General features: G+C 56.1%; 1 protein-coding gene and 1 long non-coding RNA gene across 3 annotated transcripts in view; one reads left to right on the top strand and one right to left on the bottom strand.

The window, feature by feature from the left end:
* Positions 1–11168: 11168 nt before the first annotated feature.
* LOC140708733 (uncharacterized) lies at positions 11169–14125 on the bottom strand. The gene is made up of 2 exons (XR_012088950.1): positions 13303–14125; positions 11169–12145 (listed from the first exon to the last, which is right to left on the bottom strand). It is a non-coding gene; the product is annotated as an uncharacterized lncRNA (long non-coding RNA).
* A 75-nt stretch (positions 14126–14200) lies between these two features.
* The window catches only part of SLC38A10 (solute carrier family 38 member 10), a 47719-nt gene continuing 36018 nt past the window's right edge, over positions 14201–25901 (top strand). Inside the window, exons 1-3 of one of the 2 annotated variants that reach the window (XM_008013234.3) lie at positions 14201–14709; positions 20654–20771; positions 25534–25579. In XM_008013234.3, the coding sequence (XP_008011425.1) occupies positions 14611–14709; positions 20654–20771; positions 25534–25579 (263 nt within the window). In that variant the 5' untranslated portion in view covers positions 14201–14610. Of the gene's footprint in view, positions 14710–20653; positions 20772–21193; positions 22996–25533; positions 25580–25901 lie in introns of those variants that run through there. The other variant, XM_073005487.1, reaches the window with a different exon arrangement.

Here is a 25901-nt window from a genome sequence, read left to right as displayed (position 1 = left end):
AAGGTGGGGGCTGGGAGCAGAGCCCCCGCAGGAGACCTGGATGGGGGCCACCTCTCTCCAGGCCTGGGTTCCCTCTGGGGCTGCCCAGGCCGGGCAGGGGCGCTCTGTGCAGGTGGGATGGGTGGAGGGAAACTGGCTCGGGGCGGGCGGCCACTATCTGGGCCCATCTATCCCCCTGACAGGTCAATTTTCTCTCGTGTTTTACAGGAGCTTTCAGGGCAGGAAATGTGATCGGGCAGCTGATTTATCTCCTTACCTGGTCTTTGTTCACAGCCTGGCTCCGGCCCCTCACCCTGCTGCAGGGCCCGAGGACGTCTCCCCAGGGGTCCCCACCTCGGCCTCCTTGGGGGGACTATGCTGAGCCCAGCTGCCTCTGTGAGATGAAGATAAGAAGGAGAAGACATGAAGGGCCTGCCTGGGGGCAGTCTGGCTTTCTCGCAGAGGGGCTGCACCTGGCTCCCTCCTCCCTCTCTCCGGCAGCCTGCGGGGTGGTGAGGATGAAGGGGCCGTGGGGCCAGGGTGCAGGGATTAGGGGGAGGTGACTCCCATCTCTTCCTCCTCGTCGTGTTTTTCACCTCTTAAGTCAACTTTGGTTTCTCGGACTCAGAGTTCTCTCCTGACGGCGGCGGGGTCCTCAGATCACCGGTGCAGACAGGGCCAGACAGGGCCAGTGTGGGGACCCACTCAGCCTGTGCCCTCTGCAGGAGGGAGGTCGGAGGCCTCAGCAGCCACCCTGGACACCTCCTGAAATAGTGAATGTCCTTCGTTTTCAGCTGACAAGCTCTGATCTTATAACAAGGTACGGAAGTGTTCGGAAAACTTTCAGCAGATGTTCGAGGAAAAACAGCTCAGCTTCCCATGCCCCTCACCTCTGCTAGGAGCGACCCCATCTCCCTCAAACAGAATTCTGGGAACCTGGGACCATAGGGTCTTCCTGTGCCTCCCCTGCCAGCTCTGCACGACTTTGTTACATACTAGAGTGCTGGCTGGGGTGATGCTGCTGCTACCAAACAGGTGGGAGGCCAGCCCCAGCCCCAGCCGCAGCCCCAGACCCGCCGGGGCTGGAGCTCCCGGTGAAGAAGCATCTGCCTGGTCTGCAGGTGTCCAGGACACACCAGTCGTCTGACTCCAGGTCAGGTGAACGCACACATCAAATCCTTGCAAGCCAGGGCTGTGCTGGCATCTCCAAGAAGAGGAAGGGTCCTGGCCCTGACCACGGGGCTCCCTTGATGGGAGGGGTCACAAACTTGGCTTCCTGGGGGGCGTCATGGGGTGCACTGCTTGCCAGGAGACCCCATTCCTGGTCACGGGGTTCTGTCCCACACAGTGGCAGGAGCCATGCATGATTCTTGGTGGAAGAAGGTCCGCACAGCTGTTTTTTTTTTTTTTTTTTTTTTTGAGACGCAGCCTCGCTCTGTCGCCCAGGCTGGAGTGCAGTGGCCGGATCTCTGCTCACTGCAAGCTCCGCCTCCCGGGTTCCCGCCATTCTCCTGCCTCAGCCTCCCGAGTAGCTGGGACTACAGGCGCCCGCCACCTCGCCCGGCTAGTTTTTTGTATTTTTTAGTAGAGACGGGGTTTCTCCTTGTTAGCCAGGATGGTCTCGATCTCCTGACCTCGTGATCCGCCCGTCTCGGCCTCCCAAAGTGCTAGGATTACAGGCTTGAGCCACCGCGCCCGGCCAGGTCCGCACAGCTGTGTGGTCTCTGCAGCCCAGCAGGGAAGCCCCCACATCAGCTGCGAGGGAACTTCCCAAAGTTCAGCAGGTGCCTCTTCCAGCCGTCCCCCAGGTCTTCTCTTGGCCACTGTCCTGAGCCTTGACCCATAGCTGACACTTCTAGAAAAGTCTTTACCAAGAAACAGACAGGCTGCATGAGTGGTGGGGAGTGCAGTCGCCCAGGGCCTGGAATCGGAGGGGCCTGTGGCAAGGCTGTCCTGAAATTCTTAATCATTTTACCTCTGAACTTGTGGGGTTTTTTGTTGTTGTTGTTGTTGTTGCTGTTGTTTGAGGCAGAGTCTCACTCTGTCGCCCAGGCTGGAGTGCGGTGGTGCGATCTCGGCTCACTGCAAGTTCTGCCTCCCAGGTTCACGCCATTCTCCTGCCTCAGCCTCCCAAGTAGCTGGGACTACGGGAGTATACCACCACACCCAGCTAATTTTTGTATTTTTAGTAGAGACAGGATTTCACCATGTTAGCCAGGCTGGTCTCAAACTCCTGACCTCATGATCTACCCGCCTCGGCCTCTCAAAGTGCTGGGATTACAGGTGTGAGCCACTGCGCCCGGCCAATAATTTAAAATTTAACATTTTTATTTATTTTGGAAGGATATTAAATAGCAAATAAACACCCTGGCAAATCGTGTGACTGTGAAGGAGAAGGAAACGCCTCCCCTGCTGGCACCTCCGTGGAGCCTTTTCCTGCCTTGTTTTGCTCCTGTTGCCCAGGCTGGAGAGCAAAGGCGCGATCTGGGCTCCAGTGATTCTCCTGCCTTAGCCTCCCGAGTAGCTGGGATTACAGGCATGCGCCACCATGCCCGGCTAATTTTTTTTTTTTTTTTTTTTTTTTTTTTGGTATTTTTAGTAGAGACGAGGTTTCTCCGTGTTGTTTGGACTGGTCTTGAACTCCTGACTTCAGGTGATCCACGTGCCTTGGTCTCCCAAAGTGCTGGGATTACAGGTGTGAGCCGCCACACCCGGCCCTTTTCCTGCCTTGTAAACGAGTGGCCAGGAATTCTCCTCCTGCACTGGTTCCCCAGATTGTGTGGCAGGCCCTGCAGATGGCACAGGGGACTGGTTCTTCCTTGTGGAAAGCCAGGCCCGGACACCTCTTGGGCATCGTGTGTTGGCGTGACCCTCCCACACCCAGCCTGGAACCCTAGCCAGCTCAGCCTCTGTCTGCTGAGAAATCAAGGTGACCTTGTGGCTCAGCCCTCAGGGGGCACTCACCACACAAGAGGTCCCTTTCAAGACCCCCTGTTCAGGGCTGGAGCCCCCAGGAATGGTTGGGGCAGCTTCCTGGGGCCTGGGAGCTGAGGGCATCTCATCTCCCCACAAGCATCTGCTGCTGCTCCTGGCTGCCACCCATCCCCGTGAGATGCTGAGAGCTGGATACTTGTCCGTGCGGGTGCATGGGAAAGGGAGAAAGCCTGGCAGAGGGTTGGGAGCTAAGAAGCAAAGGGCGTGGAAGGGCCACCGTGCACTTTTGAAGACTCTACTTGCCATTGGCCACTCCACCTCTCCCTGCCCTCATCCAAGGACCGACAGGCCTGGCAGGTGGGCCGGAGCCGTGCGGCAGAAGCATCCCAGGCCTGGCCTCAGAGGAAGGGGCCACAGTGAAAGTGGAGGTTGTCTGCACCCAACTCCCCAGCCTTTGTCTCTGGGACCTCGGCCTGACCCCAGGCGCACCCCAGGCTGCTCACCGAGGTGGATGCCCTGCCCACTGCCAGCTCAGAGGCACTGTGTGGACTCCCTTCTCTCTGGGGGTGAGCGCGAGTTCCCTCTCCTCCACATCAGGAGGCTGGGAGAGAGCTGGAGGGCCCTGGGATCTCCCTGACCCTGCTCATCAGCCCCAGCCCTGATGGGCCCTGCATGTGCCCTGGGTTTGGAGCTCAGCACCCCACTGGAATTCTGTTAAATCTCCGATTTTATCTGAAAACTTCACCCACATGTTGCATCGCTCTGTGAGGCGTCCGTGTGTGTCCAGGCGGCAGTAACCACACTACTAACGCTGGCGGCCATCACAGGAAGCCAGTCTCGAACATGCCTGCTGCCCCCCAGGGCCTGCTTCACCCTCATGACACCAGGCGTGGCAGAGACCGGGACGAGGAGCAGAGGCCTGGACCTCTCAGGGTCTCAGCAGGGGGAGGCCGGCCTGTCACGAGTGTTTGATGACCATGGAGAGGAGGTGGTGGAGGGAAGCGTGGCTGCTTCCAGGGGAAGGGCGGGCAGGGGTTCTGCATTGATTAAGCGCCTACTGTGTGCCAGGTCCTTTGTGGTCTTCATTTAATTTATTGCCACAGCCACGGGAGGGACAGATGAGGAAACGAGGCTCCAGTGAAGACACTTGTCCAGTCCCCTGGCTGTGGAAGGTGGGGAAGGGACGTCAACCTGGGCTCGGGAGAGATGAGGAAGCTGAAGCCTAGAGCCTTGTAGGGTCTGGAACTGCTGTCCTCCCGCTGGGGCAGCACCACCTGCCTTCTTTTAGAGCAGAGATCCTACAGAACCTGGGTCCTCACCTGTCAAAGGCAGATGCCATTCCTGACCACGTGATGGCCTAGATGAGACCAGCGTCTGGGTGTCTGAGTGGGAACTGGGAGGCACATGGGGACTCTGCCTGCCTTGTGCGGCCGAGAGCTGGCCTCTCCTAGACCTCGCTGTCCACTGACACCCAGTGCCCCTGCAGTCTTCTCTTCCTGCCCCCATGAAGGTGACACTCTCCTGGGGGCTGCTTCAGCCCTCTGCCCGGGGAGCAAGCGGAGGGGCCTGGGATCCCACCTGTGTTCCTGTCTCTATCCCTCCTCGGCTGTCACCAGCTTTAATTACCCCGGCTCCATCCGCCCCGGCCCCTGCGCAGCTGGAGAGCCTCTTGGGCGGACGCAGGGCCCCTCGCCTGGGCATGCCACATTCCTACATTCCTCCCCGGGGCCCACCAACCCGCCCTGCTGGCTGCGGGCAGCCTCGTGGTGCAGGGAGCCGGGTGTGTGGGGGGGGCGCAGCTGCTGGATGGGGAGCCTGGAGACAGCCCGGCTGTGCCCTGGGACTCCCAGCCCACATCCCCCTGCCATCCTGCGTCACGACCCTGTCCGGCAGCCTGGCAAGAAGTCAGTGATTCATCACTCGGGCCCTGGGGTCTGCCTGGAGGGGCTCGGGTGCTTCTAACAGCAGGGAAGGGAAGGCAAGAGAACCTTCCACAGTTGGGAGCAGCAAAGCGGCCCAGGAAACCCCCCACAGGATGGGACCATCTGAGGTTCCAGCCACGCCAACTCCCTGGAGCAGAGCCCCCAGCCTAGTGGTATCTGGACAAGCCCTGTCTGGGGTGCACCTTCTCGGGGAGACCCCCTGCTCTTTGGGCTACTGTCCCGGGGAGCCTCCCCCTTCCTGGGGCTGGGTGGACCAGCTGTGAAATGGCAGCTCCCCCTTGAGGGGCTGGGGAGGGAGTAGGGGGCGCTGCCCCCCGGCCCTTCCCTACCCCCAGGCTTCCCAGATGATCTGCCTTCAGCTCCAAACAGGAGGAGCGGCCACCTGTGAGTTTCTGTGGGGCCCTAGTGGTCACTCCCCGAGCTGCCTGTGTCCCTGTGTCTGGACAGGCACTTCTCCACCTCTGTGTTTGGGCAGCTCTCCCCTTGTGTCTGGGATTTTTAGAAAAGGGGAAAAAACGTAGATGAAAGCAGGCTTTTTATCTTGTTGAACGCTCCCACACCCTCACTAGTTACACCATGGTAGTGGAAGATTCAAAGGAAGGTTCCTCCTGGCGGCCGTGATTATCATCTGCAGTTCTTGACCGGGGACATTGCAAAGGTCACATTGTCCGTTCAGCCCCGCCCCACCCTGACGTTGCTCCCGGAGTGGGGACAGGGATGGGGTCTGAACCACCCCAGCTTTCAGGGGCCCCGCCCTGGGGAACACACGTCTGTGGTGTTGCCCACCACTGCCTGGAAACTGGCCAAGGGCTCCACATGCCAAGACCAGGTGAGGGGAGGTGGTGGGTGGGGACCAGCCCTGCCCCTCTTGGAGACCCCCAGGGCATTGCGCCAGGCCAGCCTGGAGTCGGGTGTGGAGTAGTTAGTGTGAGCATTACGTCCTCTTTTCCCTAATGTGGCTGAAAATGTCCCCGGGGCCAGTCCCTCAGGGCACAGTGCTGGACTCGATGCAACAGAAAGAGTTGGGGTGTTTGGCCGGGCGCGGTGGCTCACGCCTCTAATCCCTGCACTTTGGGAGGCTGAGGCAGGCGGATCACCGGAGGTCAGGAGTTGGAGACCAGCCTGGTCAACATGGTAAAACCCCATCTCTACTAAAAATACAAAAATTAGCCAGGTGTGGTGGCGGGCGCCTGTAATCCCAGCTGCTCAGGAGGCTGAAGCAGGAGAATCGCTTGAACCCAGGAGGCAGAGGTTGCAGTGAGCCGAGGTCTCGCCATCGCATTCCAGTCTGGGCAGCAAAGCGAGACTCCGTCTCAAAAAAAAAAAAAAAAAAAAAAAAGAGAGAGAAAGAGCTGGGGTGTCCCATTCTCAGGGCAGGGGTCAGAGCTGCATCCCTGGGGTGCCCTGAGTTTGGGGGTCATGATAACCTTCACCCTGCATGCAGTCCAGGCCCACACCTAGAAGTCTTGTGGCCTTGAGCACACTGCGTTGCCTCTCTGAGCCTCAGTTTCCCCATCTATAAAATGGAGAGGGTGACACTGAGAGATTGCTATTGGCTGGCTTCATTCATTGGGCCCTAAACCAAATAGTGGCTTAAATACCAGAGGCTTGCTCAGTGGGTGGTGGGCAGGCAGCTGGGCTAGGGCGGCACCCCCCACCTCCCCATGGTGCCCCCCAGCCCCTCCACAGCCTCCATCCCTGGGGTCCAGATCTCATTGTTCCTCAGCAAATGCTACAGAACTTTTGTAGGCCCACCAGCAGGAGTGGGGCTGCCGGGCAGTGAGCTGGGGGTGCTGGGAGGCCCGAGGGGAGGCGGGTGCATCCTGCAGGGTCCCTGTGAGGACCTGGGTTGAGGGTGGGTTTGAGCAGAGCGGCTGACATGGTCTCACTTTTCGGCTGCTGGGTGGGAACAGACCATGGGGAGGCCAGGGCAGAAGTGAGGAGAACGTTATGATTCCAGAGAGAGGTGAGATAACCTGCAAATACCCTGCACACCCCAGGGCCTTTGCCTCGGCATCCTCTGCCCAGGCGTCCTCTATGCCATCTGCTGCACCCGGGTGTGCTCTCTGGGCCCCTCTGCAGGTGCCTCCTCTGCTCCTTTGGGAAAGCCCCACCTGTCTTGAGGTCCCCCCACACCTATGCTTCCCAGCACCTCCGAGACCCCAGAACCACTGAACAAAGAGCATCGGGGTCCTGAGCTGCCACACGGAGGACCCCAAGGTGGCGGGCTCACAATAGTCCCCAAACCCGGGTGGTGGGCGCCAGGGGACTGGACCATCAGTCTGTGGAGCTGGGGCTGCGGCTGGTGGTGCTTCCAGCAAGGGGGTCTTTTGGTTGCAGGGAGAGGCCTCTGGAGGCCAGGGCTCACCCACCCGGAAAGCCTCAAAGGCTCCCCTATTCCCACCCTGCACAGAATCCACCGGCTCCCCACGGTTCCTCCAGGCCCTCTTCAGACATGACAGGCAGTGCCTGGGTGCCCAGCCTGCTCAGCACACCCTGGGCCTCAGCCCCACCCAAGCCTTGGCCAAGCATGGGAGTCACCAAGGGCACACACACAGGCCTGATCGAGGAGGCAAGCCCTGGGGCAGCGGCTTCTGGAGCTCTGGCCAAGGATGGGCTCTGAAGCGCACCCCTGCCCGGCCCAGAGCACCAGGCCAGGGGCAGGGTGGGGGCACAGCCCAAAGCCCCCTGTGAAGCCTGTCCCTCTTCCTGGAGCCTCGGCTGCCCCTCCAACACGGCCCTCTGTGGGAGCCCAGCTGGCCCCAGTGTGGCCATCAGATGTGGGCGGGCCCTGGTGGACTCCACTGTATCAGATGACATGGTGGCGCTCTGGCCGCAGGCTGTACCCCAGCTGCCGCGTTAAGAAGGGCTGTGGATCTAAATAAAATCCAGTCGCTCTGCTGGACCTGTTGTCAGTTTTATGGCTCTGGGGTTATAGAAATGGGGAGGAGACCCCCAGGAGGCAGGGTGGACTGGACAAGAGGCCACAGTGGGGCCCTCCCCTCCCTCCATGGGATACCACCCTGGGGGATTCTAAAGGTGGGGAGTCCACTGAGAAAGGGAGATGGGAACCAGAGTTCCTAGACAATTCGGCACCTGAGTCCGGGTGAACTTTTAACTCCTGCCTGCTGGGGTGATGAAAGCCCAGGCCCCACCTGAGGCTCCCCCTGCACCCCAAACCCACTTGGGCCCCAGTTTGGATTCCGAGAGGCCATCCTGGCCTCTGCTTATTCCCCCAGCTTGGAAATTGGAGAACCAGGTGGGAGAGCGTAGGACTGCCCAGTAAGCAGTGCTCAGGAAGGAAGGGGCCAGTCCTCACCGGGGCTCCTACACAGGACCTCCCAGAAACTGCACGGCAGATACCAGGGTTAAACGGGCTTCAAGCCAGCAAGGTGGCTCATGCCTGTAATCCTAGCACTTTGGGAGGCCAAGGTGGGTGGATCACTTGAGGTGAGGAGTTCGAGACCAGCTTGGCCAACATGGTGAAACCCTGTCTCTACTAAAAACCCCACAAAATTAGCCAGGTGCGGTGGCAGGTGCCTGTGATCCCAGCTACTCGGGAGGCTGAGGCAGGAGAATCGCTTGAACCCAGAAAGCAGAGGTTGCAGTCAGCCAAGATCACACCACTGCACTCTAGCCTGAGTGATAGAGTGAGACTGTCTCAAAAAACAAAACAAAACAAAACACAAACACAAAAACAAAAAAACCAGGCTTCAGCTGTCCAGGGCACCTGGGTTGTGCGGCTCTGTGGGCCAAGCTCTGCCCACCCTGACGCTCCTGAGCCCACCCACCTCCCCCAGGCATTCTTTGCTGAAGCAGGCCAGGGCTTGTAGGGGATTCCACCGCAGCTGGGGCCCCCCATTTCTTTGGTGGGAGTTGCGGTGGGGCAAAGGGTACCTGCGTACCTGATGTGGGAGGAGGAGCCTCAGCACAGACGCGCAGCGGGTGCAGCAGAGCCATGCTCTCAGAGACTGAGGTGGTTCCCAGAGGCCGCAGAGGTCTGAGCCAGCCCTCCACCCCTCTTCGCAAACGGTGCCCAGGGCTGCCATCCCCTGTGACCTAACGGAAAGCTGCTGCCCTTGAACCTCGGCGGTGGGAGCCCCGGAGCGGGCTCAGAGAGGTTCTATAGCATGCCTGGGTGACACAGCCTTGGTGCTCAGGAAGCCATGCACGGCTCCCGAGGGACAGTGATATCCCATCAGTTCTGGCGATCACACTGCGTGTGGGCATTAAGGCTGGAAGGTGCTGTTTGGAAGATGGCCACAGTGCTTCCTTTCTCCTCCTGTCCTCCTGCTCACACTTCATCCCAGAGCATTTAGGCTGGGCAGGGTTGGGGGCAGCCCAGGGTGGGGTGCAGGAGCCCGAGGGAGGTGGGGGTGAGGGAGTTACAAACCAGGAAGGGGGAGCGCCAGGAGGAACCCCAGGCCGGGATCTATACAGGTATTTGGAGGTGTTGGTGCGAAGCCTCAGTGCATGTAGCCAGATGTGGAGTTAGAGGGCTAGAGGTGGATGTGTGGTGCACACACACATGCATGCAACACCACCCACACATGCACCAGGCACACACGTGCAATCCACCATCCACCCACACAGGCACCACACACGCGTGCAACACACCATCCACCCACACATGCACCACACACACGCATGCAACACACCACCCACACACCACACACACACGCATGCAACACACCACCCACACACCACCCACACATGCATGCAACACACCATCCACGCACATGCATGACACACATGTGCAACACATCATCCACCCACACACGCACCATACACACGTGCAACACCCCACCCACACAGCACACACGTGTGCAACACACTATCCACCCACACACAGCACACACGTGTGCAACACACCATCCACACACACTACACACACGTGTGCAACACACCCCCAGCCACACACGCACCACACACACGTGCAACACACCATCCGCACACACATGCACCACACGTATGCAACACACCATCCACCCACACACTACACATATACGTGCAACACACCATCCGCACACACATGCACCACACACAGGCACCATGGACACACACACACACGCACCACACAGTCATACATGGCCATACACACCACACACTATACACAGATACACACTATATATACACATCCCACACATGCCATACACACACATGCACAGACACATGCACCATACACACACACCATAGACATAACACACCCCCCACACACCACACACACATCATACACAGCCCCCCCATCTCTTCTTGCTCTGTCCAGAGGGAACCCAGGCGCCACAAGCACACCCAGCACGCCAATCTCGGCCAACCCCCACTTCCCCTCAGGAGGTTCCCTCTCCCAGAAACCAGGGCTCCTGGGGAAATGGCGAGCCCAGCCTGGGCAGGAAAAGCACAAGAACATCCCTCGGAGCCAGGAAGCAAGAATGCTGGGGGCACATCAGGGACACATGGAAGGACCCAGGGGCCAGCGACGGGGCTGCCACAAGGTGGTGCCTGCGACAACTTGAGCATCTCAAATAGTGAGCTGGGGGCCCCGACCCACAGAATAAGGTAGGAACCCTGAGCCCATATCGCTGGAGGCTGACTGAAAGCTAAGGCCCAAGATACTCAGTGTGGAAGACGCCCCAATCCCCACAAAGCACTCAGCAGGTCCACAGAAGGGGAAGCTGCAGCGGAGAAGCCTAGCCCAGCAGGTGACAGGAAGCTCAGGAGCCCTGGGTCCCACAGCCACTGTGCACCACAGGTGGGACGCAGTGTCCAAAAGGCACTTCTGTGACAGGGATACATGGCCTGAATCTCGGCGTGAGGGTGGCCAGCAGCATTGTGGCCCCCTAAGGTGTGCACCCCCCATCCCGGAACCCGTGAATATGTGACCTCACTTGGCAAAAGGGACTTTGTGGATGTGATTAAGGTTAGACCTTGAGATGGGAGATGATCCCAGATTATCCAGATGGGCTCCATTTAATCACATGAAACCATGGCATTGGAAAAACCATCCTCAGCTGGGCTGGAGATGGGACAGGAGGACTGGCTCCTCTCCACGGGGAAGGCAGGGAAAGGGACTGTGAGCCAGGGAACAGGAGGCCTTCAGAAGCTGGGGATGGCTTCAGGGGACAGCCGACAAGAAAACAGGCACCTTGGTCGTGCGACCCTGAGGAGCCGGACTCGGCCAACGACCAAAGAGCAGGAAGCAGGCTCTCTCCCGGAGCTTCCGGAACGCAGGCAGCCTGCCGACACCTCCACCTGTGCTGGACTTCTGACCTCCAGAGCCCAGGCGTAACAAATTTGTGTTGTTGGAGTTGCTTAGTTTGTGGTAATTTGTTTAATGAAAAACTACTGCAATGAGCAGACATCAAACCCACATCGAAGGACACAGGGTTGGTCATTGAGCACCGAAATCCTCAGAACAAACAGCTAAATAGGAAAATGAGCAAAAATGAGTAAGCATTTCACGGAAGAGAAATCGACAATAAAAATATGAATAAATAATTCACCTAATTTGTAACAAGAACAAATTAGAGCCACAAAGAGATTCCATTTCATTCACTGGACTGGCCAAACTGACAATAACCAAATGTTGGCGTAGAGGCCCGCAAGCGAAGCCCTGAGGCTGCACTGGGCCAGCTGCTGTTTTTGTAAATAAAGTTTTATTGGAACACAGAGACGCCCACTTGTTTACACATTGTCTCTGGCTGCTTCTGATCTGTAATGGCAGAACTGGATATTTGTGAGACCATTTGGCTTTGCGAGAGACTAATGACACAACCGAATATTTGCGAGAGACCATTTGGCCCGCAAAGCAAAAAATATTTACTATCTGACTCTTAATAGAAAGTTTGCCAACCTTTGCTGTAAACCAGGAAGAGCTCTTATAGCTACTTTGAAGAGCAATTTGGCAAGATCTAGTGAAGTAATTTAGGTACGCATACGCTTGACTCTGCAATTCCACTTGTAGGTATTTACCCTAGAGAGACCTGAACAAACACATTCAGGAGACAAGTCTGTTCACCGCATCGCTGTCTCTAAGGCAAGTGACTGGACACAACTCAGGTGCCTTCAGCAGGAGAATGGATGTGGATCTGGGCTAGTTAAGTAACGGAGTTCCACAGAGCAGCAAGAATGAGACTCAGAGTACATGCAACATGATGGCAATTCTTGTAAACAAAGTTGAATTGGCCGGGCGCGGTGGCTCATGCCTGTAATCTCAGCTCTCAGGGAGGCAGAGGCGGGAGGACAGCTTGAGCCCAAGAGTTGGAGACCTGCCTGGGCAATACAGCGAGACCCTGTTCTCCACAAAAAGGAGAAAAAAAAAAGACAAAAAAAGAAATTTAAGTGTAACAAAGCTGAATGACAAAGAAAGTTGCAGAATTGCTCTTCAAAGTAAGAAATGGAATAAACGAATATTGAGACAAATAGCTGGGCGCAGTGGCTCACGCCTGTAATCCTAGCACTTTGGGAGGCCGAGGTGAGCAGATTGATTGAGCCCAGGAGTTTGAGACCAGCCTGGGCAAAATGACAAAATCCCATCTCTACAAAAAACGTAAAAATTAGCTGGGCATGGTGGCACACACCTGTAGTTTCAGCTACTGAGGGCCTGAAGTAGGAGGATCACTTTAGCCCAGGAGGCAGAGGCTGAAGCAAGCAGAGATTGCGCCACTGCACTCCACTCCAGACTGGGCGACAGAGTGAGACCCTGTGTTAAAAAAAAAAAAAAAGAGAGAGAGAGAGACAAATAGTCCTCCCTATAATTGTTTAGGGATAGATCCATATATGGTACACCTTTAAAGTAATGAATTGATAAAATCTGGATCGTGATGATAGCAGTGAAGAGGGGAAGAAGGTGGAACTGGGGAGGAACTGAAAGTGAGGATCTAAGTCTCTGGTAATATTTTGTTCTTAAAGCTGAATAGCGGGTCCATGGTATTTGTTATTTGTGAAAACATACATTTCAGTTTGCCAGCCTACCTTGCATGCACAACATTTTATGAAAATTACATAATAAAAAGGAGGTTATGGAATGTGTGTGCCATTTCATTTATATAAAAGTAAATGGGCTGGGCGTGGTGGCTCACGCCTGTAATCCCCGCACTTTGGGAGGCCGAGGTAGGCGGATCATCTGAGGTCGCAGGTTCAAGACCAGCCTGGCCACCATGGTGAAACCCCGTCTCTACTAAAAATACAAAAGTAGCCGGGCATGGTAGTGGGCGCCTGTAATTCCAGCTACTTGGGAGGCTGAGGCATGAGAATAGTTTGAACCCGGGAGGTGGAGGTTGCAGTGAGCCGAGATTGTACCACTGCATTCCAGCCTGGGCAACAGAGCAAGACTCTGACTCAAAAAAAAAAAAAAAGACTGCAGGCATTCGTGATTTTGCCTGTGTATTTAATTAGTCTTTACCCAGGCATTTCCTCCTGTTCTCCTGAGGATGGGGCACAGCCTTACCTGATGGCTGCACTGTCAGTGCCTGAGGAACTGGCCTCTGTTCTAAGACCCCTGGTCCTGCAGGTGCTGCAGACACGGCCTCCTTTCCTCTGCCGTCCTCCTCCAGCAGCCTGGAATCACTTGCTCCTTCCCAGCCCTCTGCTCTACGCGCTCAGTCAGCAGACTCTGAGTGAGCAGCTAGGTGCCAGGAATCCACAGATCTACCAGTACCCTTCTCTGTTCTCTCCTCTCCCCAGTCTCCATTTCCTACCCGAGGAATTCTCATTTGTCCTTTAAGCTCCAGCCTAGAAGCCACCTCCTTCTGGAAGTCCTCCCGGGTTTCCCTGGTCACGTAAGCCTCCATCTCTCCTGTCCCCTACCGGAATGTCCCTTGCTCTTTTCGTATGAGAAGGTGAAGTTCTCCACTGCCACTGCTCTGGGCGCAGCTCTGAAGCGCACCGCCTCCCCTTAGAGCTGTGTGACCTTAGCGGAGTGACCGAGCCTCTCTCTGCCTAGCGTTTCATTCCTACCTCGTAGGTGCTAATTTCTCAGAACAGGCTAATTTTCGGCTCAGGCAGTCAGGGCCCCCGCCCTCGTGCCCTGACGCCAAGCACTCGCCCCAAAATCGTTCCTGGGGATAAAGGTCTAAAAGGAACCCTTAAACCTGCTCCTCCCCGGAGGGCACGGCGCCTCCCCTTCTCTCCAGCCCGCGACTGCCCATCCAAACCGAGGCCTCGCGGGGCGAGTCTCTTGTTCTCCAGCTTGTGAACTGGGACCCTGGGCACCGGTCGGCGGGACCAACTCCGCGAACCGGACAGCTGCGCGGTCCTCTGATCCCCGCCAGCCCAGTTTCCGCCCGCCCTTCCGGGCCCGCCTCTCATTGGCTCGCGTCCCACCAAGCCCCACCCCCGGTCGTCACTTCCGGGCAACGGAGCCCGCGGAAGGCGGAAGTGTGAGTGCCGCGGAGGCGGCTGTGTTGAGCTGATGTGGCCCTAGCTGGCTCCGGGGCTCCTCCGAGTCTGGGCTCGGAGATTCATACGCGGCCCGTGAGACCGAGCGAGGGACGCATGGCCCTGAGGCGGCCGCGGGGCTTGGCAGGGTCTGGAGGTTGACCTCCTCCCCGCAGCCGGCCTTCGAGGCTGCCTCCTCCAGGCAGCCTCCGGGGCCCGCGCCCGCGGTTGCTCAGGCTCCCGTGCGCCTGCCCATCCCCGCCCCACCGGTGTCCCGGACGTTGGGACCTGTGACCGTGGCCTCGAGCTGGGCTTCTACAACCGGCCGCAGCCCGGCGACCCCAGAGGCCTCTCGCCCCGGGTCCCTAGACCTCTCACTATGACCGCGGCCGCCGCCTCCAACTGGGGGCTGATCACGAACATCGTGAACAGCATCGTAGGGGTCAGTGTCCTCACCATGCCTTTCTGCTTCAAACAGGTGAGTCCGGTGGGCCCGGAGGTCACCGCCCTCGCCTCCCCCGCAGAGGGGCCGTCTGGCCGGGTCGTCCTGGTTAAAGTTCCCGCCGGGGCAGGGCTTCGCTGGGCGGGTGCAGGCGGCCGCGGGCGGGGCGACCCTCGGAGTCCCGGCGCAGTTCCCGCAGAGAATCCGTGGATGAGAAGCGCACGGCGTTGGCCCTGGCCGCCCGTGTCAGCCCAGGCCGGAAAGTTCGCCACAGTCAAAAACTCGATACCGAAGCAAAGTGTACCAAAGCAAAATGATCCTCCAGAATCGGAAGGGAACTGCAGGACCCTGTGTTTTTACATTTTATCCTGTTTTAAAAAACTGACCCAACTGCACCTGTTTTCAGAAGCACACAACTCACCCCTCCCAGGCTTTCGACACTAGATAGGGGCCTTGGTTGCAAGCTGATTAAAAACATCACCGGGTTGTACGCCTAAGATCTGCGTTTCACAACAACTGCACATTTGGCCGGCACACCTGTAATCCCATCACTTTGGGAGGCTGAGGCGGGTGGATCACCTGAGGTCAGGAGTTCAAGACCAGCCTGACCAACATTGTGAAACCCTGTCTTTACTAAAAATACAAAAATTAGCCGGGGGTGGTGGCACATGCCTGTAATCCCAGCTGCTCTGAAAGCTGAGACAGGAGAATCGCTTGAACCCGGGAGGCGGAGGTTGCAATGAACTGAAGGTTGCAGTGAGTGGAGATCACTCCTTTGCACTCCAGCCTGGGTGACAGAGCGAGACTCTGTCTCAAAAACAAAAAAAAAACCTGCACGTTTGACCTAATGTGTGCAAATGTTACCACAGTTGAAAAAGATCTCATATACAAAAAGTTTAGCATCATTCTAGCATTGAATAACATATCAAAGAAAATGGCCATTTCTAGGTGTTATCTGTTTAATCCACAGTAAACAAGCATTTAGTGCTTTGGAAAAGAAACGCTGACTGAAACGTTACCAAGTAGGTAGAAAAATGAAAACAAGATGTATATTTTGAAACAAAATGGCACCAGTAGTTTAATTTTAGATGAGCAAACACTGTGTTTTTCATATTCATTATCTTTGGGATAAAAATATCCAAAAAATGTTTTCAGCCTGGGCAACATAAGTAAGACCCTGTCTCTATACAAACATTTAAAAGTTAGCTGGACACGGCGGTACATACCTGTAGTCCCAGCTGCTCAGGAGGCTGAGGCAGGAGGATCACTTGAGCCCAGGAGTTTGAGGTTATAGTGAGCTATGATTGCACCGCTGCACTTCAGCCTGGGCAACACAGCAGGACCCCATCTCTAAAAAAAAAAAACAAAACAAAACTTTTTTTTTTTTTGATCAAGGAATTTTCTTTTTTTTTTTTTTTTTTTTTTTGAGACGGAGTCTCGCTCTGCTGCCCAGGCTGGAGTGCAGTGGCCAGATCTCAGCTCACTGCAAGCTCCGCCTCCCAGGTTCACGCCATTCTCCTGCCTCAGCCTCCCGAGTAGCTGGGACTACAGGCGCCCGCCACCTCGCCCAGCTAGTTTTTTTTGTATTTTTTAGTAGAGACGGGGTTTCACCGTATTAGCCAGGATGGTCTCGATCTCCTGACCTTGTGATCCGCCCGTCTCGGCCTCCCAAAGTGCTGGGATTACAGGCTTGAGCCACCGCGCACGGCCGATCAAGGAATTTTCAAACCCTTCTGTAGAACCCTCCAGGCTCTCGTGTCTGAGTTGTTTGCCTGATATGGTTGGTGAGCCTGTGGGGGGAAGACAGGGCTGCCTGCCTCCAGAGCCCCCGGGGCAGCATCTGGTCTGGACATGGAGAATCCCAGCTTTCTGCCAGCCACATCTGGGTGTTTCTGGAACAACTACATGTCCCAGTGTCCACTGTAACTTGCCTGGCAGCAGAACTGCATTCTGGGATGTGGAGTGGTGACTGGTCCTCCTCCTGCAAGTCAAAGGCTGTCATCTTTGTTTTTTTGTGTTTTCAAGGTGGGGTCTTGCTCTGTCACCTAGGCTGGAGTGCATTGATGCAATCTCAGCTCACCGCAACCTCCGCCTCCTGGGTTCAAGTGATTCTCCTGCCTCAGCCTCCCAAGTAGCTGGGATTACAGGCATGTGCCACCACGCCAGCAAATTTTTTTTTTTTTTTTTTTTTTTTTTTTTTTTTTTTTTTTTTTTTTTTAGTAGAGACAGGGTTTCACCATGTTAGTTGGGCTGGTCTTGAACTCCTGATCTCAGGTGATCCACCCACCTCGGCCTCCCAAAGTGCTGGGATTACAGGCGTGAACCACCACGCCCGGTCCCAAATGCTGTCATCTTTGACGCCTGTCAGTGAAGTGCCACCGTGGAAGGGGCTCTGGTTCAGACACCTGTGAAAATACATCTTAGGGCCTAGAAGATCCAGCTGTCTCCAGCCTTGGACCACCTGCCATGTGGTGGACACTAGGCCCCTGCCAGAGCATGTGCTGATTAGCCAGGCATCTGCACAGACCTGTCAGGAAGTGAAGGACGAGAGACGTCCCTCCGAGTCCTGAGGGCTGCCGAGTGGGAGGCCCAGTTGCTCTGACCTGGCCGCAGCGTCTCCTCCACGGCAGCCTTCTTGGACTGGGGCGCAGGGAGAGGCCAGCCGGTGATTTGGGGATGTGTGTTTAGTGTTTGGCAGCCTTGTCATTGAAAAACTTTGGTTTAATGTTGGTTTTTTTGCTTGTTTTAGTAGTTTTGGTACATATATATATACACACACACACACACACACACACACACACAGATGGCCAGGCACGTTGGCTCACGCCTGTAATCCCAGCACTTTGGGAGGCTGAGGTGGGTGGATCAAGAGGTCAGGAGTTCAAGACCAGCGTGGCCAAGATGGTAAAACCCCATCTCTACTAAAAATACAAAAATTAGCTGGGCACGATGTCAGGTACCTGTAATCCCAGCTACCCGGGAGTCTGAGGCAAGAGAATCGCGTGAACCCAGGGAGTGGAGGTTGCAGTGAGCCAGGATTGCGCCACTGCACTCCAGCCTGGGCGACAGGGTGAGACTACGTCTCCAAAAAAAAAAAAGTGTGTGTGTGTGTGTATATATATAAAATAAACATTTTATTGAAGTTTGACATACAAAAATGTGTACACACTTCTTCAGATGTGCTGTTGATGTGTGTTCATATGATGAACAAACCCGTGTGACTAGCTCCCAAATTAAGGAGCACACTCCGTGGCCGTGGCCGGCCTACCCCAGGGCACACTGCTGACCCCTAGTGTGCCACGGTGGTGCTGCCTGGTTTGAACTGAGGCAGGTGGATCCTGCCATACAGGTGTCTAGTGCTAGTGTCTGGCTTGCACTCTGGTATTTGCTGCACCGCTGTGTGTGCCTGTGTGTAGTTCATCCGTGCAAGGCATTTATGGTGTCTCCTATTGGGAGCTCTTGTGATGGCCTGAGGAGTTGGCCAGGCATTGGCAAGGGGTGCGTTTCTGCTGGGTGCGTGCCTGTGTGGAGTGACCAGGCCCCAGGGTGTGTGTGCTCCGCTCTGGAACTGCCATGTGGATGCAGTCAGTGGCGCACATGCTGGCCTGCGTCCCCAGTAGCATTGGGTATCATGTCTTTTCCGCTGGAGCCATTCTGATGAGTGCTTGCTGATACCTCATGAGTTTTTGGTGTTCATAGACTTACTTTTTTTTTTTTTCCCCCCCCGAGATGGAGTCTTACTCTGTCACCCAGGCTGGAGTGCAGTGGTTCAATCTTGGCTCACTACAGCCTCCACCTCCCGGGTTCAGGCGATTCTCCTGCCTCAGCCTCCCGGGTAACTGGGATTACAGGTGCCCACCCCACGCCCGGCTAATTTTTTGTGTGTGTTTTTGGTAGAGGTGGGAGTCTCACCATGTTGGCCAGGCTGGTCTCAAACTCCTGACCTCAAAAGATCCACCTGCGAAGTGCTGGGATTACAGGCGTGAGCCAGTGCGCCCGGCCAGACTTACGCGTTTGAGCAGTTTTAAGTTTACAGAATAACAGAGTGGAAACTGCAGCACCCCTGCCCCCGTCACCGTCCCGCCTGGTTCACATGACTGACATCTCGCGCTAGGGCGGCGGTCCTTGTGTTTTTTTATTTTTATTTTTTGAAATGGGGTCTAGCTCTGTCACCCAGGCTGGAGTGTAGTGGCATGACCTCGGCTCACTGCAAGCTCCGCCTCCCAAGTATCTGGGACTACAGGTGCCCGCCACCACGCCTGGCTAATTTTTTGTATTTTTAGTAGAGACAGGGTTTCACCGTGTTAGCCAGGATGGTCTCGATCTCCTGACCTCGTGATCCGCCTGCCTCAGCCTCCCAAAGTGCTGGGATTACAGGCGTGAGCCACCGCTCCCGGCCCGTCCTTGTGTTTTAAGTGTCACCTCGATGGAGGTAGTGGACATGCAGCAAGACTCACTCTCTCTTTTTTTTTTTTGAGACAGAGTCTCGCTCTGTTGCCCAGGCTGCGATCTTGGCTCACTGCAAACTCTACCTCCCGGGTTCACACCCTTCTCCTGCCTCAGCCTCCTGAGTAGCTGGGACTGCAGGTGCCCGCCACCACGCCCAGCTCATTTTTTGTATTTTTAGTAGAGACGGGGTTTCACCGTGTTAGCCAGGATGGTCTCGAGCTCCTGACCTCGTGATCCGCCCGCCTTGGCCTCCCAGAGTGCTGGGATTACAGGCGTGAGCCACCGCGCCTGGCCTTTTTTTTTTTTTTTTTAGCTTGAGACAGAGTCTTGCTCTGTCGCCAGCCTGGAGTGCAGTGGCACAATCTCAGCTGAACTGCAACCTTTGACTCCCTGGTTCAAGTGATTCTCCTGCCACAGCCTCCCAAGTAGCTGGGATTACAGGTGTGCACCACCACGCCCAGCTAATTTTTGTATTTTTAGTAGTGATGGGATTTCACCATGTTGGCCAGGCTGGTGTCGATCTCCTGACCTCGTGATCTGCCCACCTCAACCTCCCAAAGTGCTGGGATTATAGGTATGAGCCACCGCGCCCGGCCGATTGAGTCTCTTCAGGGTGTAGGTTACGGGCTTGCTGTGTAACCACCACAATCAAACATAGAACACAGCTCCATCTCCCAGAGGGTCCCCACGTACCCCTTTGTCACCAGCCAATCTCCATACCCCCAGCCCCTGGCAACACTGACCTATAGGCCACTAAACTTTTAGTGGCCTAAAAGTTTACCTTTTCTGAACTTCCTGTAAACAGAATGACACTATTTGTAGCATTCAGAGTCCAGCTGCCTCTGCTCAGCATGGTGCGTTCAAGTCCCATCCGCGTCACAGTGGGTGTCTGTAGTCATCCCTTTTTCCTGCTGACTAATATTCCCTTATTTGAATGGACCACAGTTTGTATCCATTCGCTTGTTGAAGGACATTTGGGCTGTTTTTCCATTTTTGGGTTGTGGATAAACGTGCTGTAAACATTGGCATACAGGTTTTTCATGAACACGTTTTCATTCCTCTTGGGTAAGTGAATACCTAGGGGGACAGTTAATCCCCGGGTCACACAGTAAGTGTCTGTTTAACTTATGAGAACGGGGAAAATGGCACTGTTAATCTCTTCCTTCCAGAACATGTTCATTACTCGTAGCTGTGGACTCAGGTGGCTAAAGATGGTGCACATAGGGCATGTGCAGAGAACAAGGGGGTATTAGTTGGCAGCACCCAGCTGTCCATGAAGACTTGAGGCGGGGACTGGGAAGGAGATGGCGCCTCTGTGGTCTGCGCATGCAACTTTGTCCCTGGACGAGGCACGCGGCCACCACACCGAGGAAATGGGCCTTTCGGTGCTAGGAAGTGTCGTGTTCGGCAGGAGACTGGGATGGAGCGGGGCCTGCGGGTGAAGAGGGTGCTCATGAGCTCGGTGTGTGGGGCGAGGGCTTCTGAGGAGCACCTGCTGCTGTGAACATGTGTTCCTGTCTCCCCCCCGCAGTGCGGCATCGTCCTGGGGGCGCTGCTCTTGGTCTTCTGCTCCTGGATGACGCACCAGTCGTGCATGTTCTTGGTGAAGTCGGCCAGCCTGAGCAAGCGGAGGACCTACGCCGGCCTGGGTGAGGCACCCTCTCCACAAGGTGGCTCTGGACCTGGGGCGGGGGCCTTCTTCCATTTATTTGTTTGTTTTCTTATTCCATTTATTTTCTCTACTTTATTCTTCCACAGTTCCTTGGATAGCAGGGTTTTTTTCCTTTATTTTAAAATGTAATGCTACAAAAAAATGAGCCGGGTGTAGTTGCATGTGCCTGTCGTCCCAGCTACTATTTGGGAGGCTGAGGTGCGAGGATCACCTGAGCCTGGGAGTCTGAGGTGTCAGTGAGCTGTGACCACGCCACTGTACCCCCACCTGGGTGAAAGAATTAAAAATTAAATTTAAAAAAATGCAGTTAAAACAAAAAATCTGCCGGGCGCAGTGACTCGTGCCTGCACTTTGGCAGGCCGACGCAGGCTGATTATTTGAGGTTAGGAGTTTGAGACCAGCCTGGACAACATGGTGAAACCCCATGTCTACCAAAAATACAAAAAATTAGCCAGACATGGTGGCAGGCACCTGTAATTCCAGCTACTCGGGAGGCTGAGGCTGGAGAATCTCTTGAACCCGGGAGGTAGAGGCTGCAGTGAGCTGAGATTATGCCACTGCACTTGAGCCTTGGTGACAGAGTGAGACTGTCTGAAAAAACTAGAAAAACCTGTTACAAGCACGTGCTTCAAAATTGGAATGACACAGAAGGGTATGAGGCGCCAGGCCTCCCTGTCATCCTGTGCTCCCGCCCGCTCCCATGCAGCTTCCGCTTCTAAACTCAGGCCGAGACAGCTGTCCTTACAGTGCTGGTACAGGCCGGCTCACTGTCTCTCCTGGACACCAGACGCCTTCCCGTGGAGCTGCCTGCAGAGAACCTTGCTGTGCTCCCCAACTCGGAATTCCGTGGAGGAAACTCCTCGGGCCCAGGCTGTTGCTGGGGTTCGGTGGCTCCTCTCCCAGCGACTTTGTCCTTCCCCTGATGCCGTTGGTTGCAGTTTTGTTTCCTTCGGTTCTTTCTTGCTTTCATGCTGTTTCAGCCAGGAGAGAAGGCTGCGCTTCCTGCCTCATTTCCGTGTGGAATACGTTCTACGTTGTCTTCCAGGGTGCCATCCCTCACCTTCCCATCTGCCTGCGGGCCATGTGACCCACACTGTCTCCCTGCCCGCTGCAGGCTCGGCACCTCTCGGCTCCACATTCCATTCCGGGGGCATCCAGCATGGGTGCTGAAATTCCAGCGTCCGTATTCTCAGGAGTTGGCCCTGTGGGTTCCAGTAAAAATTCCCGGCCTTGTGATGAAGGCTCTGGGCCCTCCAGCCAGTGTGTGGCTGGGATGTCGGGTCCTCCCTGCAGAAGGCCATCCTGCCTCTGGGCTCACAGCTCCCACGGCAGAGCGAGGAGGCAGAAGGAGAGGAAATGGTATTTAGGGGTCCAGGGGGCCAAACAAAATAAAAACACCGGCAGGGTCCACACAGGGGTCCTGGCCTCCCAGCCTCCAATTCTCCCCAGTCCCCTTCGTGTTGCCGCAGAGAGAGAGTCCTGCGTTCGTTTCCGCCCTCGGAACCAGAGGGGATGCGTTCCTTCTCTTCCCTTCCTGATGGGAATGGCGCTGTCAGAGCCTTTTCTTGTTGTTATTTGAGGAAGTGAAGTTCACCGTTAGATTTGATCCACAGTGAGATGGCCTAATTCAACTTGGGCTGAAACATGCCAACTGGCAGCCAGGAGGCACAGCGCCTGGGCAGGCCCCTTCCTGGGTCTGCAGAGCTGTGGCCTGCAGGGTGACCCTTTTCTCCCCACTGAGATCTCTGTACAGGGTTTCTGTAGCAGAGGCCCCAACTCAAGTACTTGGCTGTGTCCTGGAAGAAGACCAGTGATCCACGGCTGGGGAGGCCCCCATTTCTGATAGCTGGCTGTCTTCTTCATTGAAAGTCCCCGAACAGTCAAACCAGTTTGGCTGCATGTGAAAGACTGGAAGAAAATTGCCGGGCGGGTGCTCTTCTGTGCTGCCTGGAGCTCCTACCTGAGCTTCCAGCCTGTAACTGGCTGGGGTGACCGCGGTCCACGTCTGCCTGCCGGAAACAAACAAGATTCAAAACACCAAGCGTGTCTCAGGTTATGCCTTTGACACCAAACACGAAGGTTCCACTGCGTGAGCTCCGGACAGAGGCCCCTGGGCCCAGCCGCCCTGCATCAGCCGCAGTCTGCCCTGGCTCGTCTTAGAAGTGGAGAGACACGCGCTGGGAAAGGCATCCCTGGGGAGGGTAAGATGAGAATCTCCCGGAGCTGAGGCGAGGCCCTCGTGCAGAGTGGACAGCAGCTCCACACTGCAGTCTTCAGGAGGCGCCGGGCTGGGTCCCATCCTTGCACACAGAGACTTATTTTCCCTGGGATGGCCGGGTGGTTTCCTTCGAATGGCATCTGTCCCCACCGAGGCAGGAGTTTGCGGCGTGATGGTTCCTTGGGTTGGTTAGCCCAGGGAGGTGGCCGCTGGTCACTTAACCCTCCTCGCTCTCCTCCAGTGCCAGATGCCAGCCTGGAGAGGTGTCATTTCTTGTTGGCATTTGTGTATTTCTCTGTCCTATTTGCTGTTGCTGGTTGTGGGTGGTTTTTGTCGTTTTCATCAGCTCACTTGCTGCTTCCTTTACCCTGAGTGTCTTGCCTGGACATGGACTTTTCTAAATCCCTCTTCAGAAGACACACAGATACACCAGTCATTCAACCTCCTTCAGCTGTCGCGGCTTCTCGTGATGCTGTTCTGAGCCCCAGACCCTGTCCTGTTGAGAGTTGTGCCTGAACCCCAGCGTGCGTGGTCTGGGCTAGGAACCGCCTCCCCCAGCAGCAGCAACTGTTTGGCCCCCACACGGCCTCTGAGTTCTCGGTTGTGAGCAGCGGTGTCAGGGGTGCTGCCTGTGTTCCGTCATTGGGTGGTCCAGGCTTCTGTGCCGGCGCTGGGGGACATCTGACTGGACCCAGGGCAGGGTACACCCTGCATGGAGGCCGCGGCCTCAGAGCTCGCCGCTCACAAACACCTCCACCCTGGCGGGGGCTGGGCCAGCACTGGGAGTCCACACTTGGGGGAGGGCCGGGTCCCCGGGACCTTGCTGGGTGCGTCAGCCTCTTCCTCTCTTTCCCTGTGCCAGTCCAGGCAGGATGCGAAGGAGTGGGGTCCGACTGGGGCTGGTGTTTGAAGCTGGGGAGAAGTTGCCGAGGGATTGACACTGGGAATGGTGAGCGAGGGTTTGGCCCCGTGGGGAAAAGAAGGCGCGGGGCCGTGTCTCAGCATGGTGGGCTCTCAGGACGTTGTCCTGGAAACCGGAGGAGAGTGCCGCCCTGATTTCCTAGACGGCCTTCCATTTTCCCTTGCCAGCGGCAGCCATGTTCTGGAACCATCTTGGGCAAGGTGCGCTCGTGTTTGGAATACGCTGTGGAGACTCAGCTTCCTTTTGGAGAATGAAAAGGCACGTTATGGCCAGGAGCACCGCCACGTTTGGAGCGTGGGGTTTTGTTGTGTCCGGGCTGTGCCGTCACCGAGGGGTGTGGAGGGCATTTTCTGGTGACAGCAGGGCCCTGGTCTGTGGGCTGCTGCTGAGGAGGCTTCTGGAGTTCTTAGTGTTTGAAATTCTCCGCAGCCGGAGGTCACCTTCTGGGGCCTGGCCCCGGTTCCCACGTTGTGGGATGAACTCAAGGGGTGCCAGGCTCCTTCAGGGAGCCGGCAGGCAGGTCCAGGAAAGGCCAGGGTGAGCCCTGGAGGCGGGGTCTTTGCTGCTCCCAGGCTCTGGCGTTCGGCAATGCTGTGCTTCTTCCTAAGTAGTTTAAAGTAATGAGTGTTTTTTGGACTCATTCATATTTACTGGCCTGTGTGTTTCCTGCTTTCCAAAGCTCATCAGAAGCCTGTAGCCCGTGCGAGGGAGGAAACTGGGGGCAGGAAGCCGGGGCTGCCGACGGGGCTGGGCCATCCTGTCACATGCACCCATCTCTGGGTGTGCCTTGGAGCCGGGACTTCCCTTTGCCCTCCTCCACCAGGCCAGGGAAGCACAGGGGTCACCAGGTGACCGCCTGGGGCCTGGGAGGGACCCTGCTGAATCAGCCCTGTTTCTCATCTGCTGCAGAGAATCCCGCTGTCAGGGCAAGAGAATGGCGGCTCCTCCCGCGTTCGGCCGGACGGCTGAATGGGGACGTCGGGGACGGGGACGCATGCTCCTTATTGGCAAGGCTCCTCATTGGCTGTCCACGTGGACACCACAAGCCCGGGGCTCTCGTCCCGTCCCTTCCTGAAGCACCATGCTTGAAAGGGGTCTTCGTTTGTTTCTGTAAATCCCAACCAAAGGGTGAAAATGAAAGCCCTTCCTCAGAGTCCCTCCGATGCAGGCTGTGGTGCTCGGGCACCTGGGGCCGGCGCTGACCCCTCTGGGGACCTGCAGGCTCTGGCCAACAGCACGGGGTTCGGCCATGCCGGGCTGTGGGATGCTGTTTCCAGCGGGCCCCCAGTGGTCACCGGGTGGGAGGACTGTGCGTTGCAGGGACTTGTCTCTCTGTCTTTTAAAAAACCTGATTGAGTGAAAGAAGAACCTGCCTCCTGTCCTTCCCTTGCTCTGTCTTTGTTTCTTGTAGTTTCATTTGCAGACAGTAGATCCAAAAATAACCTGGTGGTCAGAATTGGAAACACCCCTCCTGCCCCGGAGAATCTGGACCCACGGGTTTCTGTGAAATTGCCCTGGACAGCTTTGCTCAGTACCTTTGTTCTGGATGTGCTTCTCACACTGTTGGATTGAGTGTTCCTTTCTTTTCTTTTGTGCTAGCATTCCACGCCTACGGGAAGGCGGGCAAGATGCTGGTGGAGACCAGGTAAGCCCCGCCCTGCCCTTGTGTTTGTCCCCCCGACCCCCGCACCCAGACCCTGGGGACCCTCCCGGCGGGAGCAGCAGTTTCATTCCCGGATTCACCTGTAACTTAGGTTTCTGAAGAGTCACTAAATACACGAAAGTCCAATTACTTGTACCCTTCAGTGTTGTAATAAAAATTTAAATATGGAAAACTCCAAGAACTTGGAAAACAGCCCTCCCTCAGCTTTAATCTCTCAACACCGTTCCTTCATGCCGCACCCCCCCCCCCCCCCACTGCTGCATAAAGGTGCCATTGCATTGCAAATGTCATATTGTTCTTCCTT

This window comes from Chlorocebus sabaeus, chromosome 16 (genome assembly GCF_047675955.1).
Source record: "Chlorocebus sabaeus isolate Y175 chromosome 16, mChlSab1.0.hap1, whole genome shotgun sequence".
Taxonomy (NCBI): domain Eukaryota; kingdom Metazoa; phylum Chordata; class Mammalia; order Primates; family Cercopithecidae; genus Chlorocebus; species Chlorocebus sabaeus.
Note: the sequence above shows the minus strand (reverse complement) of the source record. Positions and strands in the feature narration are given on the sequence as shown.